The 17,497-nt window shown below is 33.8% G+C and overlaps 1 protein-coding gene across 1 annotated transcript in view; it reads right to left on the reverse strand.

Moving 5' to 3' along the window:
- Positions 1-17,497, reverse strand: part of EFCAB3 (EF-hand calcium binding domain 3) — a 498,542-nt gene that overhangs the window by 417,796 nt on the left and 63,249 nt on the right. Inside the window, exons 14-20 of the mRNA XM_070227127.1 lie at positions 15,995-16,069; positions 11,469-11,612; positions 10,594-10,665; positions 7,669-7,818; positions 5,827-5,877; positions 3,645-3,788; positions 1,773-1,844 (exon numbers count right to left, since the gene is read on the reverse strand). Coding sequence (XP_070083228.1) covers positions 1,773-1,844; positions 3,645-3,788; positions 5,827-5,877; positions 7,669-7,818; positions 10,594-10,665; positions 11,469-11,612; positions 15,995-16,069 — 708 coding nt within the window. The remainder of the gene's footprint in view (positions 1-1,772; positions 1,845-3,644; positions 3,789-5,826; positions 5,878-7,668; positions 7,819-10,593; positions 10,666-11,468; positions 11,613-15,994; positions 16,070-17,497) is intronic.

The following is a 17,497-nucleotide window of genomic DNA, read 5'->3' on the forward strand; positions in this document are numbered from 1 at the left end:
AACCCATAAAATGGAAGAAAACATTTGCAAATCATTTATCTGACAAAGGTGTAGTATCCAGAACATATGAAGAACTCTTACAAGTTGACAAATCACCCAATTTTAAAATAAGCAAAGGATACGTGTCTCCAAAGAAGATATACAAATGGCCAATAAGCACATGAAAAGATGCTCAAGATTATTAGCCATCAGGGAAATGCAAATTAAAACCACAGTGAATTACTTTATACTCATTGGCATGACTATAGTAAAAAAGACAGACAATAGAAGTGTTAGCTAGGATGTAGAGAAATCATACATTGCTAGTGGAAACATAAAATGGTGCAGCAGCTTTGGAAACACATTGCAGTTCCTCAAAAACTAAACATAAAGTTACCATAGGACCCAGCAATTCCATTTCTAGGTATATATCCAAGGGAAATGAAAATTTATGTCCACACAAAAACCTATATTCAAAAAAAATGTACACAAATGTTCATAGCAGCACTATTCATAAGAGCTGAAAACTGAAAACAACCCAAATATCTACGAACTGATACATGGCTAAACAAAATGTGGTATATCCATATAAGAGAATATTATTCCACCAAAAAAGGAATAAGTACTAATTCATGCTGTACTATCAATGAATCTTGAAAGCAGTATGCTAGATGAAAGAAGTTAGACACAAAAGGCCACATATTATATGATTCCATTTATATGAAATGTTCAAAACAGGCAAATCCATACAGACAGAAAGTAGATTAGTGGTTGCCAGGGGTTGGGGAGAAGTGGGAATGGGGAATAACTGCTTAACGGTACAGTCTTTTCGGGCAATGAAAATGACCTGGATTGGGGTGATGAAAATGACCTGGAAATAGAGTGGTGATGGTTGCACAACTTTATGAATATACCAAAAACCACTGAATTCTACACTTTAAAAGGATAAATTTTACGGTATGTGAATCATATCTCAACAAAAAAAATGTACCTCTGATAAAAAAAACCATAGATTAGAAAGGTATTCCAATTTTACAGATATTAAAAGTGTAAGAAAAAGACATTTGTTTCACCTATGCATTTAGAAATATATCATTGATAAGGGTATCTGTATCTATGAAGAGTTCTTTGGTAGGCGTTCTCTTTAGATTTGGGGGTTAGGAAAAGATATTGGTGTTGAAATGGTTTCCCTAATTTCAAGGAAGATAAGAGAAACCTTGGGGCAGAGGCCAAGCAATAGTCTTTAAATAGCAGGGGCAAAATGATGTAGTTTGGCAAGAGATGATATGGTAATAAGAAAGATATAGGGATTAATACTACAGAGATTTAGAAGGACTGATTAGTTGAAGTTAAGATTTCTATAAATGAAATAGATGGGCAAGTCCAGTTGGGTACACATGAAAACTACAGAGGCCTGGCTTGAGATTGCACAACAAAGAGTCGTAGTCCCTCATCCAATTTCCAGATCTGATTTAATTCATATCCAGAACCCCTAGAATGAAGGAAAACTTAACTCCTCTTGAAGAAGGACTCTGTAATAACAGCAAAGGTATTTACTATGAATCTTCTTCAACCCTGTCTTATTTATTTTCCCTTCATTATAACTTTGCCCCATTTTCCTCACTTATTTTTTATATTCTTGTATTACTTATATTTCATAAGCTGTTTGAAATCCTTTTAGAAACTATAGACTACAAATTAAAAACTTGAAATCTATATAGCCATTTTTTAGATGTCATTTCATTATCTTTAATCTACAGTCACTTTTCTTTGAACTACAAGTATTCACTTACCTACAGACTCTTTGAAATGCGGACTTTCTCTAATTCCCTTTAAGAAATCTTTTAAATCCACCTCCTTACTATCTGGAAGGTCAAAATCAAGCATGCTGATGTTAAAAATCTGATACTGAATTGGCACATGAAATAAAGGTTCTGATTTACAATAGCTATCCAAAATTCCATTCAAGGTCATTTTCTGTCTCAAACTACTGAAACTACTTCAATAGAACTTTTCATACTTTTAGGAACCACCCATTGAACAGTTAATTATATTAATAGTTAACATTTTTTGAGTCCTTACTCAAAAGTGAGAACTTACATAACTTTCAAGTTTCTTATATATACTAGGCATCTTTTTATGGTGCTTTACATTTATTAACTCATGTAATCTTCACAATAATTCTATCACATGGGTACGTTTAATACACCTATTTTTAAAAGATGAAAGCAGAAAGACAATAAATAACTTGTTCTGGTTACAAAGCCAGGAAGTGCTAGAGGCTGTATTTGAACTGAGGCAGTCTAAGGCCAGAGGTGACAATGTTAACTATTAAGATACACACACAAACACACACACACACACACACTTGAAGTAAAATGCAACCACAGAAAATCTAGGGGCTGTAACTGCATTAAGGAGACTTCAAGTTATAACAAAATAGCAGACTAGGTAGCACAGAAACCATCCCATTACAAATTTCCAGAGATGCTGTACGAAATACAACATTCTATGAATGCATGACCTAGTCATATGAAAAGGAAATAATAAAACTTTAAGTGGGCACTGAGATCCAGAGTGGACACCAGTGAGTACTAAGCCTACAGCTATCTTGGGGATACATATCAAACCCAGAAATGGCTAAGTGCTTGATTTAAATGCTCATGCAGAGTCATAAAAGAGGACTTGGGGCCACGCTAAGTGGAGAATTTGAATTTAGATACCAAATAAAACTGAGATGCTTAAAGGATTTCAATCCAGTGAAAAAGAGATTAAAATACTACATTCACTGGCCCAGGTAAACAACAGAGACCTAAATCTTTCTAATTCTGAGAAGCAGTGCAAAAAAATCTCCTGTGAAAAACTGAAATCCCAGCCTGCATCTCATGTGGGTTTGGAGTTTAAATTTATACCTCTCACGACATAAGAAACCCCAGGTCAAAACATAAAAATTGATCAAGGTCAATAATAATCTGGGGCACCTGGTAAAAGCAATAACCAAACTGTGCTGAGGAGGCTTTCAAACCCTAGGACTCACAGGAGTCCATAGGACTCCTATAACTTGTTAAGATAAGCCCAAAATAAAAGGTTACCTAAACCCAATGAAACTCAGCAGCTTCTAGAAGTACTTCTACATGATTTGACTTCTTAACAATGAATGTGTATAGGAAAGGAGATCGAGTATATATTACATGAAGTCAAAGATGGAAAACAAAGGAAAATATGGGCCCACTTGGAAACAATGACCAAAACTAAATAACTGGTCTTTTAAAATGTAGTGATCCTTCAAGTTTTTCCTTTGGTTAAAAAACAAAATGGGACAGGTACTATAAATGGACAGATGAAGGTAGACCTCCTCTGTGGAAAGACTATAAATCAAAGTGAAGCTGCTGGTGTCATTATTACGTATCGTATTTTCCCACCCATGTTTATAAGTAATGAATGGTAATTATCCAAATAAGCTTATATAGTGTCCAGATGAGTATGAACAATTAGATATGGTCAATAAATATTTAAATTAGTAGGCTATTTTGACTCTAATTTATATCAACTTAAGACTCCAGTATGACTCCGTTTAGCATTTTACCTTCATACATATATACTCTAAGATTGTTTCCCATAAATAGGGAAAAATTAAAAGAATCTCAAGCCAAAAAGATGCTCACCACTCATGTCACAACTTTTAAGGGCTTCATTGAAGTCCTCCTCAGTTAAATTAACATTCAAATTTTTCAGGGCACGCTCCAAGTTAGGTATACCAATCTTGCCATTATCAACATGTGATAAGATATGAGCAGCTTCTTTAATCGCTACAAAGATAAATAAATATATACAAGATATTATTCTTTTTAAAAATGCAAAAAGTTTGTCCAAAATCCACTATAGGTAAATTCTTAAATATTTATTTTAACCAAAATCTCTGCAGAAGAAAAGTAAAATATTTTCTATTTATAACCGAAAATCCATTTATTGACGCAGCATTTGAAACCAAAAATTTCATGGCAAAGAGAACATCATGGGTTATCTAAATCTATTCATCCATTAAATACTGAATAAGCTGTAAGCTCTTCTTAAATAATAGTTATATCCTCTACATGTAGGTCTAAAGATTTCTACCAACTGATAAGGTAAAGAAATACAGGTTAAAACTTGAGATTGAAGTTCTTGATCCCCAGAACCATTGCTAGTCCATATTATGTTGCTGTGTGAACTGGAAAAAAGTACACCCTCTTTATGTATCAATTGCAAAGAGGCACACCTTCCTCTGGGCAGCTACATCTAGCACTGGGGTTCAAAGCCTGGAGAGCACAGTAGAATATGGACTGCATTTCAGTTTCTACTCGTACCCTCTCAACCAGGCAACTTTGTGCAAGGCACAACCCATACAACCCAAATAGGGCAGTCCTGCTGATACCAGACCAATTAAAAATGTAAAACATAATCATCATTAGGTGTTTTAATTTTTCATCAATACCATTTTCCACTCCATTTCTCCCTCAATCCCAAAATGAAGTTATTGCATATGTTTCCATAGTCTCAAAATTGTTGTATTTTACCAGCAGATCTAAACCTTCATGGAGGTCATTTGGAAAGAATACCACAATGCCATCTTAAACCTATATTCGTTCTTCTAACATTTATTTTACAGCTACTAAGATCAACAATGAAAATTTCAACCCTCTCATCAAAGAGTTTCCCGTAAATATCTTGAGGATGGGGACTGAATCTGTCATGTCCGTAAACAAAGTTATAACATATTATACAGGTAGTATCATGAAAAAAATATGCATAAGATATTACAGAAGCACTGAGGAAATTCATCTAATCTAGATTTAATAAATGATGAACCCTGGGGAGTCTTATGGGATGGGAGATGACATTTGAGCTGACTCTGGGGAAAAAAATTTGAGTTCGTCTGACAGGAAACGTATACTAAGAAAACAGCACATGCAAAGACATGTGACCAAAAGCAAATAGAGCCAATTTAAATTATAATAAGTAGTATGGCTACAGAATAAATACAAATGCAGAATTGATGAGAGAGGAAGCTAAAGAGATAAGAAGACAGATTATTCATTCATTCATCCTATAAATATTTACAATTATACGAGTTAATAACGTAAAAGATTTGGAACAATGCCTAGCAGAGTAAATATTATATAAGTATTAACTAGTAATATTAACTATTACTAAGCACCACTGAGAGCCAGGACTGCGCTAGGATCTGGAGAAACAATGGTGAGCAAAGAGGAGACACGGTCCTTGGCCTAATGACATTTCCAGAATAGTGGGGAAAAGACTCATTAACCAAATAATCAAAAATATGAATAGATATTTATAATATGAAATAAGTGCTATGAAAGAAGCACGGTTTAATAAAAGCATATAACAAAGGAAACTGACCTAGACTAGCAGATAATGAGAGGCTTCCCTGAGGAAACTGACACTCATCTGAAAGATGAGTAAATGTTAACTAGGTTAAAGAGATTCAGGGAAGAATATTCCAGAAAATATAATATGCAAAAGCCTTGCAGTGGGAGGAAAAGATAGTAACTAAGGAACTGAAAGAAAGCCAATGTAGTTAAAGTACAGAAAGCAAGGAGAATGGTGCAAAATTATGCTAGATAGGCAGGGCATGCAGGATTTTGATCTTTATCCTAACAACAATCGGAAATGTTTAAAGAGTTATAAATAGGGGGACGTAAAATGATCAGATTACTATTTTGGAAAAAGTATCATTCTGGTTGGAGTGGGCAGAATGGACCGGCAATCTATTGGCACTTGGCAATGATCCTAAAAAATAATTCTTTTATAGGCAATGTTTTCTCTTATATATAAAGTTCTTACCGTCTGCCTTTGGTAATTTCAGATTCGAAGACAAAGTCTTTTTCCTTAAATCTGCAAATTGAGAGAGATTATACAATAAGGAATGGCATCCTGATCTTACTCAATTTGAAAGGAAACCAGTGGATAGACTATAAATACTTCCTCTCTCAGTAACATTTATCATTGATGACCATTCCCTTCTTCTCGAAAATCTTCCCCTGGCTTCCAGAATATTATTCTCTTTTCATGATCCTCTTATTTCTAAACACCTTCATGGATTTGTCATCCTCCATCAGCTTCTAAAATACGGCAGTTTCTAATATCACAGATGCTTCCTTTCTCTCTAAGAAGGCAGGTTAATCCCCAGGTCCATATATCCAATAAAACATTTAATTATTAGTCTGAATTGTCCTTCACTATTCCTGCTTGCCTCTCTATCTATTATCTATCTAATCCTGGAGCTTTTTTTAAGGACAAGTTGTAGTTATACCCACATATCCCACACACTTCTTACATAAATGCAAATTGGTACAGAGTTCTATTTGAGGGACAAGTGTAGAAATAAAATCTGTCCATTTGCAAAGATGGACCATATGACAGTTAAAGAACAGTTTAGAATAACTCACAGCTAGTTCAGGTATTACCTTGAAAGAAAGGGAGGTTAGAATAAAGGTAAATTATATTTACCTTAATTCTTTTAGTTTGTTCTAAGAAGGATGAACAAAACAACTAATCTATTAAAAAGTACTTTCAAAATAATAGGTTTGGGCAATTTTATAAGATAACTCTAAAACAGGATTTCTCAGCCTCAGCACAATTAACATTTTGGGCCAGATAACTATACAGGGGCAGGATTACTGTCCTGTACGTTGCAGGATGTTTAGCAACATCCCTTGCCTCTACTCACTAGACGTCAGCAGTCCTCCCTCATCAGTTTTGGCTGCAACCAGAACCATCTTCAGACATTGCCAATTGTTCCCCGGAAGGCAAATCTGATTTTACTTTTTAGCTGAAGCTAAATTTAAAGGCAGGAAATGGCTTTCTAAATATGGGTAAAATCCATCTGGGTATATCCCAGATAAGAGTATAGATGGATCAGGTAGATTCTTTGTAAACAGAGCAAACAGCAGCTCAACATTTATATAGAGTGTTATAGAGACAAACATTTTAATTTAATTATTCAGCAATAACCTGTACATCTCAAAGGGCCTTTCACCTAAAAAAAAAAAGAAAGCTGGGAAACTATAAAGACTTCTCTCAAACTCATAAGAGAAAGGGGTTAACTTTAAAATGAGATAACTCTAGGAAGAAACATTATTTCAAAGCCACACAGCAACATACATAAATACTTTGCGACCAACTTTACAATCCAGTCCAGGAGATCATTCAGGCATTTGATACTGTAATAAGTAAATCTCTGTGGATATACAAGATAAGGCATATCCCTAAATCTGGTCTATAGTAAACAGTGTTCCAATAAATTTATGGTGTTATTTAGGACCTAAATATAAAGCTTAATTACTGGGGCCGGCCTGGTGGGGCAGTGGTTAAGTGCGCACGTTCCGCTTCAGCGGCCCAGGGTTCGCCGGTTCGGATCCTGGGTGCAGACATGGCACCGCTTGGCACACCATGCTGTGGTAGGCGTCCCACATAGAAAGTAGAGGAAGATGGGCACGATGTTAGGTCAGGGCCAGTCTTCCTCAGCAAAAAGAGGAGGATTGGCAGCAGTTAGCTCAGGGCTAATCTTCCTCAAAAAAAAAAAAAAGCTTAATTACTGTTTGGTAAAATAGTTTGAAACCCTTGGATACAATTTCAGAAGAAATTTTTATTAGAAGCTGCTGGTTATCTGGTCAATCAACTCACCCTCAAGAAAGAAATCATTCAGCACTTCTTGAAGACTATCATCAGTGAAATAAGTTCTATCAGTGTTTTCAAGTACATCTGAATATTTGTCCTTAGCAGACTGATTACTTTCTGTCACGCAGTCCAATGTATCGATGGTCTCTTTCAATGCTACAAACACAGAGAATATACATACAACATGTTATTCAGTCCATGGATCTAAATCTTTGGAACATAAAAATAAAACTGATGGACTCTTCTAGATTTGCACTGTCCAAAATGGTAGCCACTAGCCCTATGTGGCCATTTAAATAAGTAGAGCAGTCCATTCTCCACTCCTATAGTTTCCTATAGCCCCTTATCTTTATTCTTAAAATAATTATGTTAAATGTCTGATTTTTGGTGGGCTATTCCTCTATGAACAAAAGCATACCAAAGTTTCTCTAGTTTTTCTTTCACTGAGTTTACCATTTCAGAAAAAAATACCCTTCACTCTTCATAGCTGCTCTCAAACCCCAATCCTTCCCTTTCCACTTTCCTCCCCTACACCCCTTGCTCCTGTCAGTTAACTTCACCTAATTTAGAGACTCATCACAGTCTACTATGTTTAGTACAATAACATCAAACGTTTGGACTAGGAAATCCTCCCTTAATTTTAAAAAGGAAACTTCACATTTCTAAAGTACATTTCTAAAAAAGCATGTCGCAGGATTCATTAAAAGAAATGAATAATAAATTACTTTAAAATTAGCTATTGTAATTTTGTGGAATAATTGTCTAGTTCTACAGCTGTTCAAAATTATGAAATAGGCTGTTTCAAAAAGTCATATGGATTTTTTAGGCAAACAGTGGAATGAATATACATTACCATTAGCCTGTCCTTGAAACCCACCAATTTGATTTTTAAATAAATATATAAAAATTGAAGAAACATCATATCTAATGAACCAGAGAACTAGCAAGCCCTCTACTACAGACCTCATTCTCTGACCACAATAAAACAAAACTAGAAATAAACAACAAAGATAGGGCAATAATGAAATACAAATTGCTTTGAAATTTAAAGTTTTCCCTTAAACAACTCATATATCAGGGAAAAAAACGAAAACACAATTGAAAATATTTAGAAAATAACAATAATAACAAACCAAAGACCCTTAGATAAACCAAAGTTTTACTAAAATGAAAACTGATAGTCTTAAACATGTTTATTTTCCAGCAAAAACAAAAAAGAAGAGAAAATTAATAATTTAAACAAGAAGTTAGAAAAACTATAAAATAGGCCTAGTGGAACAATAGAGAGGACTTCATAAGGATAAAAGCATAAATTAACTTTTTTAACTATAAACAGAAACAGTAAAGATAAATCTAAGAGCTAGCACTTTAAAAAGAGAGAAATAAAACTTGCTTTATATATACAAATTTAAAAATGAGAAAATAACCACAGATACAAAAAAATCAAAAGAATTATCACTGCATAGAGCTGTACCAATATTCTAATAAAACACCAGAATAAAATTTAAAAATTTCCTAAGAGAATAAAAATTACCAAAACTGCCAAAATAAGACAGAAGATGGCAAAATGCAATCCACCAAAAACAAAGTCAAAGATGAATAATAAACCAGAAAAAAACAGCAAGCACTTTTTCTAAGACAAAACATTAATGCCCTTAGTATATAAAGAGCTATTTACAAATTCATATGAAAAAGACAACCTAATTAAAATATAATCAAAGGACATTCACAATCATACAAAAAATATGTTTTAACTCACTAGTAAGTAGAGAAGCACATATTAAAACAACAAAATTTATTACCATCAGAATTTTCAATAAATAATACCCACTATTGATAAGAGCGTGAATTTTTACATTTTAGGAGGGTAATTAGGCAGTAGTGTTAATATCTTATATTTGCATATATTTTGGCCTAGCAGCTTGACCTCTTTGGAATTTATCCTACATGAAAACTTGGTGCACATGTGCACAAATATATATATATATATATATATAAGGATGCTCATCGAAATGTTTGTAATAGTGAAAAATTGGAAATAATCTAAATATTCATCAAAAGCGTTGTGGATAAAATTACAGTACTTCCCTACAATGGAATATTATGCAGTCTTTAAAAAGAATGAGGTAGGGCTGGCAGGGTGGCTAAGTGGTTAAGTTCATGCGCTCTGCTTTAGCAGCCCAGAGTTCACCAGTTTGGATCCTGGGTGTGGACCCATGCACAAGCCATGCTGTGGCAGGCATCCCATGTATAAAGTAGAGGAAGATGGGCACAGATGTTAGCTCAGAGCCAATCTTCCTCAACAAAAAAAGAGGAGGGTTGGTGGCAGGTGTTAGCTCAGGGCTAATCTTCCTCAAAAAAAAAAAAGAATGAGGTAGCATTTATATGATATAATGTGACATGGAACAATATCTAAGATACAATGTTAATTTTTTTAAAAAGCAATTTGCGGAATATTAGAGGCATAGTAATCTAATTTTTAAATAACTTCAGAATACACAAATATTCATAGATGTAAAGAAAAAAAGCCTAAAAGGATATTTACCAAATGTTAACAGGGATAGTTCCAGAAGGTGACATTACAAGAATCTTGTACTTCGTATTTCTTACATTTCTGGTCATTAAATTTTTTAATAATATTTTAAAAACTGCCACTAGAATATAATAAAGTTTTTTTATTTTAACTATTGGAAAAGATCACAACCTCATGATTTTCCCAGTCTTTTCCATCACAAATGCACAATTCTTAAATGAGAAAAAAAGCAGTAGTAAAGTTTGCCATAACTGGAAGTATTCAAATACAGATGAAACAAACATTTGGCACAGATAATTACAAAGAAAACTTAAGCACCAGATATAGTGTTTGACTAGATGACCTTTGAAGGAGTTGTGCATTGTTGCCTTTTAATATTTTTACCATAAAACTCTTACCAATAAAATTGGAAAATTTCTGGGTGTCCCTCAAAGCCTTTATACAGTCTTTAACATTCACCATGTTGTCTTCTGGAAGGAAAAGACAGAGAGGTAACAGACAGACCTGGACAAAGTAATATTAAAAAGCTAGCATCAAAATTAAAATAGCAAACAATTTTTATATATTTCTTGAACACTTTATTTACAAGATATTTGGGACTCATTTTCATCCACTACGCCTTACAATAACCCTCCAAGATTGTAGATATACTAATTCTGATTTTACCTGTAAGGGAACCACACACACACACAATGGAATATTATTCAGCCATAAAAAGAAGAAAATCTTGTCATTTATGACAACATGGATAAACCTGGAGGGCATTATGCTAAGTGAATTAAGCCAGACAGAGAAAAATAAATACTGTATGGTATCACTTATATGTGGAATCTAAAAAAAAGAAATCTTTTTTTATTTGCTTTCTAAAGTAGAGATGGTAGCCACTAGCAGGTGTGTTTTCCTAGCAAATTAAATGAAAGCCTATTTCAACAAAACAGTATGGGTATCCTAAGTAGTGTCAGTATAAAACTAGAATAGATCTCTTAACATTTATTAATAATCAGCTCCGTGTTCACTGGTATATGTCCCTTTCCAATAACATGTTACACAACTTGAAGGTAGTCACTGCATATTTGATCAATTTAGAGTAATAATAAATTAGGTACTGGTATTTTTTCTATAGGACACCCAAGCAATCTGAGCTTTCTTTTTATTTCCTAAATGTATATATTGGCATGTCAACCAAATACAAGATATAAGAACAAATAAAGATTGATAGAAAATAAAACCATATTTTTGCGTATCTTTTAATTTTATTATTTGGAATACTCACCACCAACTGTTCCTAATTCTAGTACGGCTAGGGATTCATCTTTTTTTAAATTACTATTCAAACCAGACAGCGTTTTCCACAGGTCAGAAACAGTCATCTTCTCTTTGCTGAGATTGTGGAGGTTTTCAACAGTACGAGGTAATACTAAAGTGTAGATAAAGCGTAAGTTTTACAACATGCTTGTCCAAGAAGTTAATACAGTAAATTATTATCTGGAATAGTCAAGAATTGAGGTTTTTATGGTTAAGAAGAATAACAAATACAGCATAAATGAATTGCCAATTTTCAAATATTAAAACAATAAAATATTTAATGTCAAATCTAGCGTACCTTTGAAGATTCTGAAATATTTCAAGAACTTATACTGTCCCCACCCCTGAATAGTCATTATAAAGAATAATTTTCATTGACCTATAAATTTACAAAAGTCTGAATTCACAAACATGTCCAACTGATAAAACCACGTAAACAGCTTTTGCTCTGTATCTCCCCCTCCGAAATTCTTCCCTGGATCCTACTTCCTCTTCAATCTACCACTGCAGACCATGAAAAGAAGTTTTGCTTTTATTAAAATTCCAATAGAAAACCTTTGAAAGGTTTTTAACAGGGGAGTGAAATTATCTTATTACAAACAAATAAAAGATCACTCTGCTGTTACATAGAGAATAGACTCTGGAGAATCAGGCAGTTAGGAAGCCATTCTAGCAGTTCAGAGGAAAAGATGACAGTGGCTTCAACAAGAATAATAGTGATGGAGACAGTAGGAAGTCGATGAACATAGGATGTATTTTGAGAATGAAATTGAAGGTATTTAGTGATGGACTGAATGAGAGGCTGAGGGGGTTGGGACCATGAAGAACACCTAGGTTTGAGACTTGAGCAACTGGGTAGATAGTGGTGTCAACAACTGAGATAAGAAAGACTGGGGAAATACTAAGTTTGTTGGAGAACAAGAATTCTTTTTTATACACATTAACTTTGAGATAAATAGGGAGTCAAAATATATAGATATTATTTAAAGCAGTTAAGACCACTCAGGAAGAACCTTAGAGAATGAGACTCAGAATGGAATCTGGGATCATACTAATATTTAAAAGTCAGCCAGAAAAGAAGCAGCCAGCAAACAAGACCAAAAAGGCAGGACCACATATGCAATGGAATACTATTCAGCCATGAGAAAGAAAGAAATCCTGCCATTTGTGACAACGTGGATGGACCTTGAGAGTATTATGCTAAGTGAGATAAATCAGACAAAGACAAACACTGTATGATTTCACTTATATGTGGAATCTAAAAAAGCAGAAGTTATAGAAACAGAGAGTAGAATAGTGGTTACCAGGGCCTGGGGGCTAGGAGAATTGGGGAGACGTTGGTCAAAGGGTATTTACTTGTAATTAGAAGATGAATTAAGTTCTGGGATCTAATGCACAGTATTGTGATTATAGTTAACAACACTATATTACATACTTAAAAGTTTCTAAGAGACTAAATCGTAAAGGTTCTCACCACAAAAAAGAAATGGTAACTATGTGACGTGATAGAGTTATTAGTTAATACTATGGTGATAATCATATCGCAATATATGAGAGCATCAAATCAACATGTTGTACACAAACTGACGCAATGGTATATGTCAATTATATCTCATTTTTTTTAAAAAAAGGAAGAGCAAATAAGTTGGGAGGGAAATTAGGAGATTATAGTGTTACAGAAAACACGAGAAGAGGAATTTTCAAGAAAAAACATATATTAAAAGCTGGTAGAGGTAAACGATATGAAGACAGAAAATTAACCACTGAATTTAGCAAGACGAGATTTAACTTTTTGTGAAAAGCTACTATGGAATGGCAAGTTCAAAAACCTGAATGAGTGTTTTTAAAGAGAGAACTGGCAATATAGTAGACTAAGGATAGCCAGATTCTCCTTCAACTTCCAACACAAAACATATTCTACACTAAATTAAAAATATCAATAAAAACAATATTTGGTAATGGATTGAACAGGAGAAGAGGGAACAGTGGAGCCAGGGCCATAAGGGGAAAAAAGGGACTAAGACTGATTCCTAACTTTTGGGCCTAAACAACTGGATGCAAAGCTCAAAAGAAAGAGAAATCACCACATGCCAGAAATGAGGAAGAAATATTAACTTCGTATGTGCCTGAGCTGATGTCACAGCAGTCAGATGCTATAGCGTAGAAGTTAAGAGGATAAGCTCTACCTGAGTTCTAATCTTAACTCTACCACATACTAGCTTTGTGATTTTTTTTAACTTCTGTACCTTGGTTTTCTCAACTATAAAATAAATATAATAATGGAGTTGATATGAGAATTGAATTAATAAATTAAAATCATTTGGAAAAGTACTGGTACATAGTAAGCACTCAATAAATATAATAATAATAATAATTAGTATTATTATGTGGTACATAGAAGTCTAGAGTTGTCATTGAGATGCTTACTTAAAGCCAGCACCCTGGAAAGTCTTCCCATCTGAAAATTATGACTAAAAACACTTTAGTCACCTTTTTAGGAATTCAAGAAGAAAGCCTGAGGTCTGGATGGGGTAAAAATCTCCAATGATAATCTAAATCCCAAGGTCATCATATACAAGTGTCAGGTTCCAAATCAAACAATTTACATAGTACACAAATCCCAAATGAATAATTAATATAAAACTGTCACACCTAATTATCCTTATGGGAAAAAAATTTAATTGGATCCCGATTTCATCCCAAACATAAAAATCATTTCCAGGTGAATTAAAGATTTAAATATGAAAAGAAAAACTTTAAAACTTTTACAAGAGAATATTGGGAAATAGCTTAACGTCCTCAAGACAGAGACAGGCTTCTATTTTCTCTATAAAGGCAAAGTTATCTGCTAAACGTGAGAAGGGTAGAGGTTTGGGTAGGAATGGAAGTTTGAAAGAATGGAGATTTTTAATAGCTGTTTCAGAGAGTGGGAGAAAAAGCGAACTGGGAAAAACATCACATAACTCCTAGGTAGTGTTGAGGCCAGCAGACACTGATAATCAAAATTTTATAGTGGTACCCTGGTTCAATCTGCTCAGCTGTGTAATTTTCTCCAGGAATCCTGTCAGTCACAAGAAGGCAGGCAATTGGGCTCATTTGGGGTTAGGAGTTTTATCAGATAGGTGCAACAAAAGTACAGAGGGGCAAGGGAGTTTAGAGTATTAGAAATATATAGATGAGAATTTCAAATGGATAAGGAGGAAAAGTGAAAACAAGGGGAGACTGGTAGATAAGGAGAAAGTAGAGGGGAAAATGGATGGAAGGCCCCAATGAGGTATAGAGCCAATAAGCAGTGTGATGAAGAAATGAGCAGCCAGATGAAGAAAAAAGAGAAAGAAATAAAGATAAATATGCAATATTGAGAATGAGAAAGGAACTATAACTACAGATATGAATAAGATAATATACAATTCTGAGCTAATAAAATTTTTTATCTCCATGAAATTGAAATTCCTAGGAAAAATGAAGTGACTTAACAATGCAAATAATCTCTTCATCCAATTCATCTATTGTGTTCCCCTGTATAGGAGACAAATTAATTCAATCTATATTATCAAGTAAAAATAGCTGTTACTCAAAATGCACTATTACCTAACATGTAAGCACAAAATAATACAATGCTACTTTTAGCCCGAATTTTTAAAGTACTAAATTCACTCTATTTAAAATGTACATATATGGGGCTGGTTCTGTGGCCGAGCAGCTAAAGTTCACCTGCTCCACTTTGGTGGCCTGGGGGTCACTGGTTCGGATCCTGGGCATGGACCTACACACCACTCATCAAGCTATGCCGTGGCAGCATCCCACATAGAAGAACTAGAAGGACTTACAACTAGGATACACAACTATGTACTGGGGCTTTGCGGAGGGGAAAAAAAAAAGAGGAAGATTGGTAACAGATGTCAGCTCAGGGCCAATCTTCCTCGCCAAAAAAAAAAAATTTTTTTTTAAAGTACATATATAACCTTATATTTCTTTATGGTAAGCTTGTTAGTGGTAAAGACTATCAGACTATCTTTTTCATCTTAGCACACTCACAGCTTAACATAAAGCCTGGTACATAATGATGGCTCAATAAACATTACTGAATAAATTGGAAGATGGAAAAAATATAAACAGCTGAAACCGGAAATTCTGCATTATAGTACTCAGCTATAGTCACTGGATGGCATCACTTTTCCAAAGTGGAAAGACAATTTTAAATCTTCCCAAAAATGAATTTCATATACCTAGGTCTAGCTCTTTATAATAAGTGTGAAGATGAAAAAGTAAGATTATGATAGTTTTCAATTTATTTGCACATGCAAGTTGTTCTAGATTTAGGGATCAGTAATGGAGACAATGAAGGCCAAACACATCAGCATTAAGCCAGGCATTTATTTGCCTGATGACTATAGGATGACTAGCTCTAGCTCTTTTAGTATATTATACTCTTCTAAAATCTGTCAAATCTTTTGGTCCACAAAAAGCACCAGATATGATGTTCTTACATACATAATTTTTCAGAGAAGCGTTCCGTGTTGCTCATCATAGTATCAATGAATTCTTTAAAATTCACGTTTTTATTTTCTAAAGGGAAAAGAACACATTTTCCTTAGTATCTTCAAGTATTAAATTATGACAAATATTGAATTATGTAAAATAAGTTATATATCCAGGGAGACAGTATAATTATACCCATCAGCTAATACTAAACACTAAAACTATATAAGGGTGAAAAGCAATTCAATTTACAAGTAAACACTGAAAACACCAAGAAAATTAATCAAAATACTTCTAGTCACAAGTGTACAACATTTTTAACTTTTAACTTCATTATCTTGTCTTGGTCTTGCAACAACTCGGTAAGATATGTAGGTGAAGAACTAGTGTTACTTTACATATTAAAAAAAATACACTTAAACACGATAATGTGATTTTTTTCCAAGGTCACAAAAGGAAATGCAAGATCAGGAATTAGAAGCGAGCTCTCTTGACTCCTGGTTTCTTCCACACTGGGCTAACATTCACATATATTTACTTCAGTATACTATTGAAACCAATAAACATTTTAATAGTCGTTTTATATCTAGAAAATGTCTTTCCTTGATTATTTATAATTGCTCACAACATCCCAATGTTAGAATGGATAAAAAATTTCTAAGAATTTTCTAAGGCCACATATAAAGGTTTTATACAGATATGATGAGCATTTAATAAACCTAGTCCTTGGCTTATCCCACTGAGGAAAAAAAAATTCTTCCTAATGCACTGTAAAAGATAAAGCACAGCTTATTCCCCATTCCCAAGATTAAGTATCTTTCAGCAGTTTACTTCAAGGAGCACCAAATCACTTTGTATTCCTAGCCAAATTTTTGGAGACATAAATAACGGAGACCTTGAAATATTCTGGGGGAATGTTAGAGTTAATATTTACATTCCCTAACAGGAACATGTTATTTTCTAAAGCAATAAATTCCCTTATTTTTGATGATATATATTTGATACATAAAAAGAATGTTTGTAACATATATTAGTTACGTATATAATCACTGTGAACCCACCACTCAAATGAAAAACATTATTAATACCATTGCATCTGCTTCTGTGCTTTTCCCATTCCATTCTCCTGCTTCCCCCCCAGAGAGAACATTACTGAATTTTTAAAATCTACCAATCTCTTGTTTTATTACATATAATTTTAAACAGGATAAACAAATTATTCCTTAATTTTGTTTTCAAGCTCTATAAAAATTATCATGCTATAACAATCTGAGACTTGCTCTTTTCAGTCAATATTATATTTCTAGGAATCATCCATATAGTATATTGCTATAATTGATTTTCACTAAGGTATACACCATTAGTATTTCATTATAGACCAGTGGCATACAGCACAATTTATTTATACATTTCTGTCAATGATCATGTTGAGTTTTTGTTTTTGTTTTTTCACTGTTGAGATCAGTGCTGCCATGAACATTCTTGAACATGTCTCCTTGTACATTAGTTCAAAAG

The sequence above is a fragment of the Equus caballus genome, chromosome 11 (genome assembly GCF_041296265.1).
Source record: "Equus caballus isolate H_3958 breed thoroughbred chromosome 11, TB-T2T, whole genome shotgun sequence".
In the NCBI taxonomy this organism is placed as follows: Eukaryota; Metazoa; Chordata; class Mammalia; order Perissodactyla; family Equidae; genus Equus; species Equus caballus.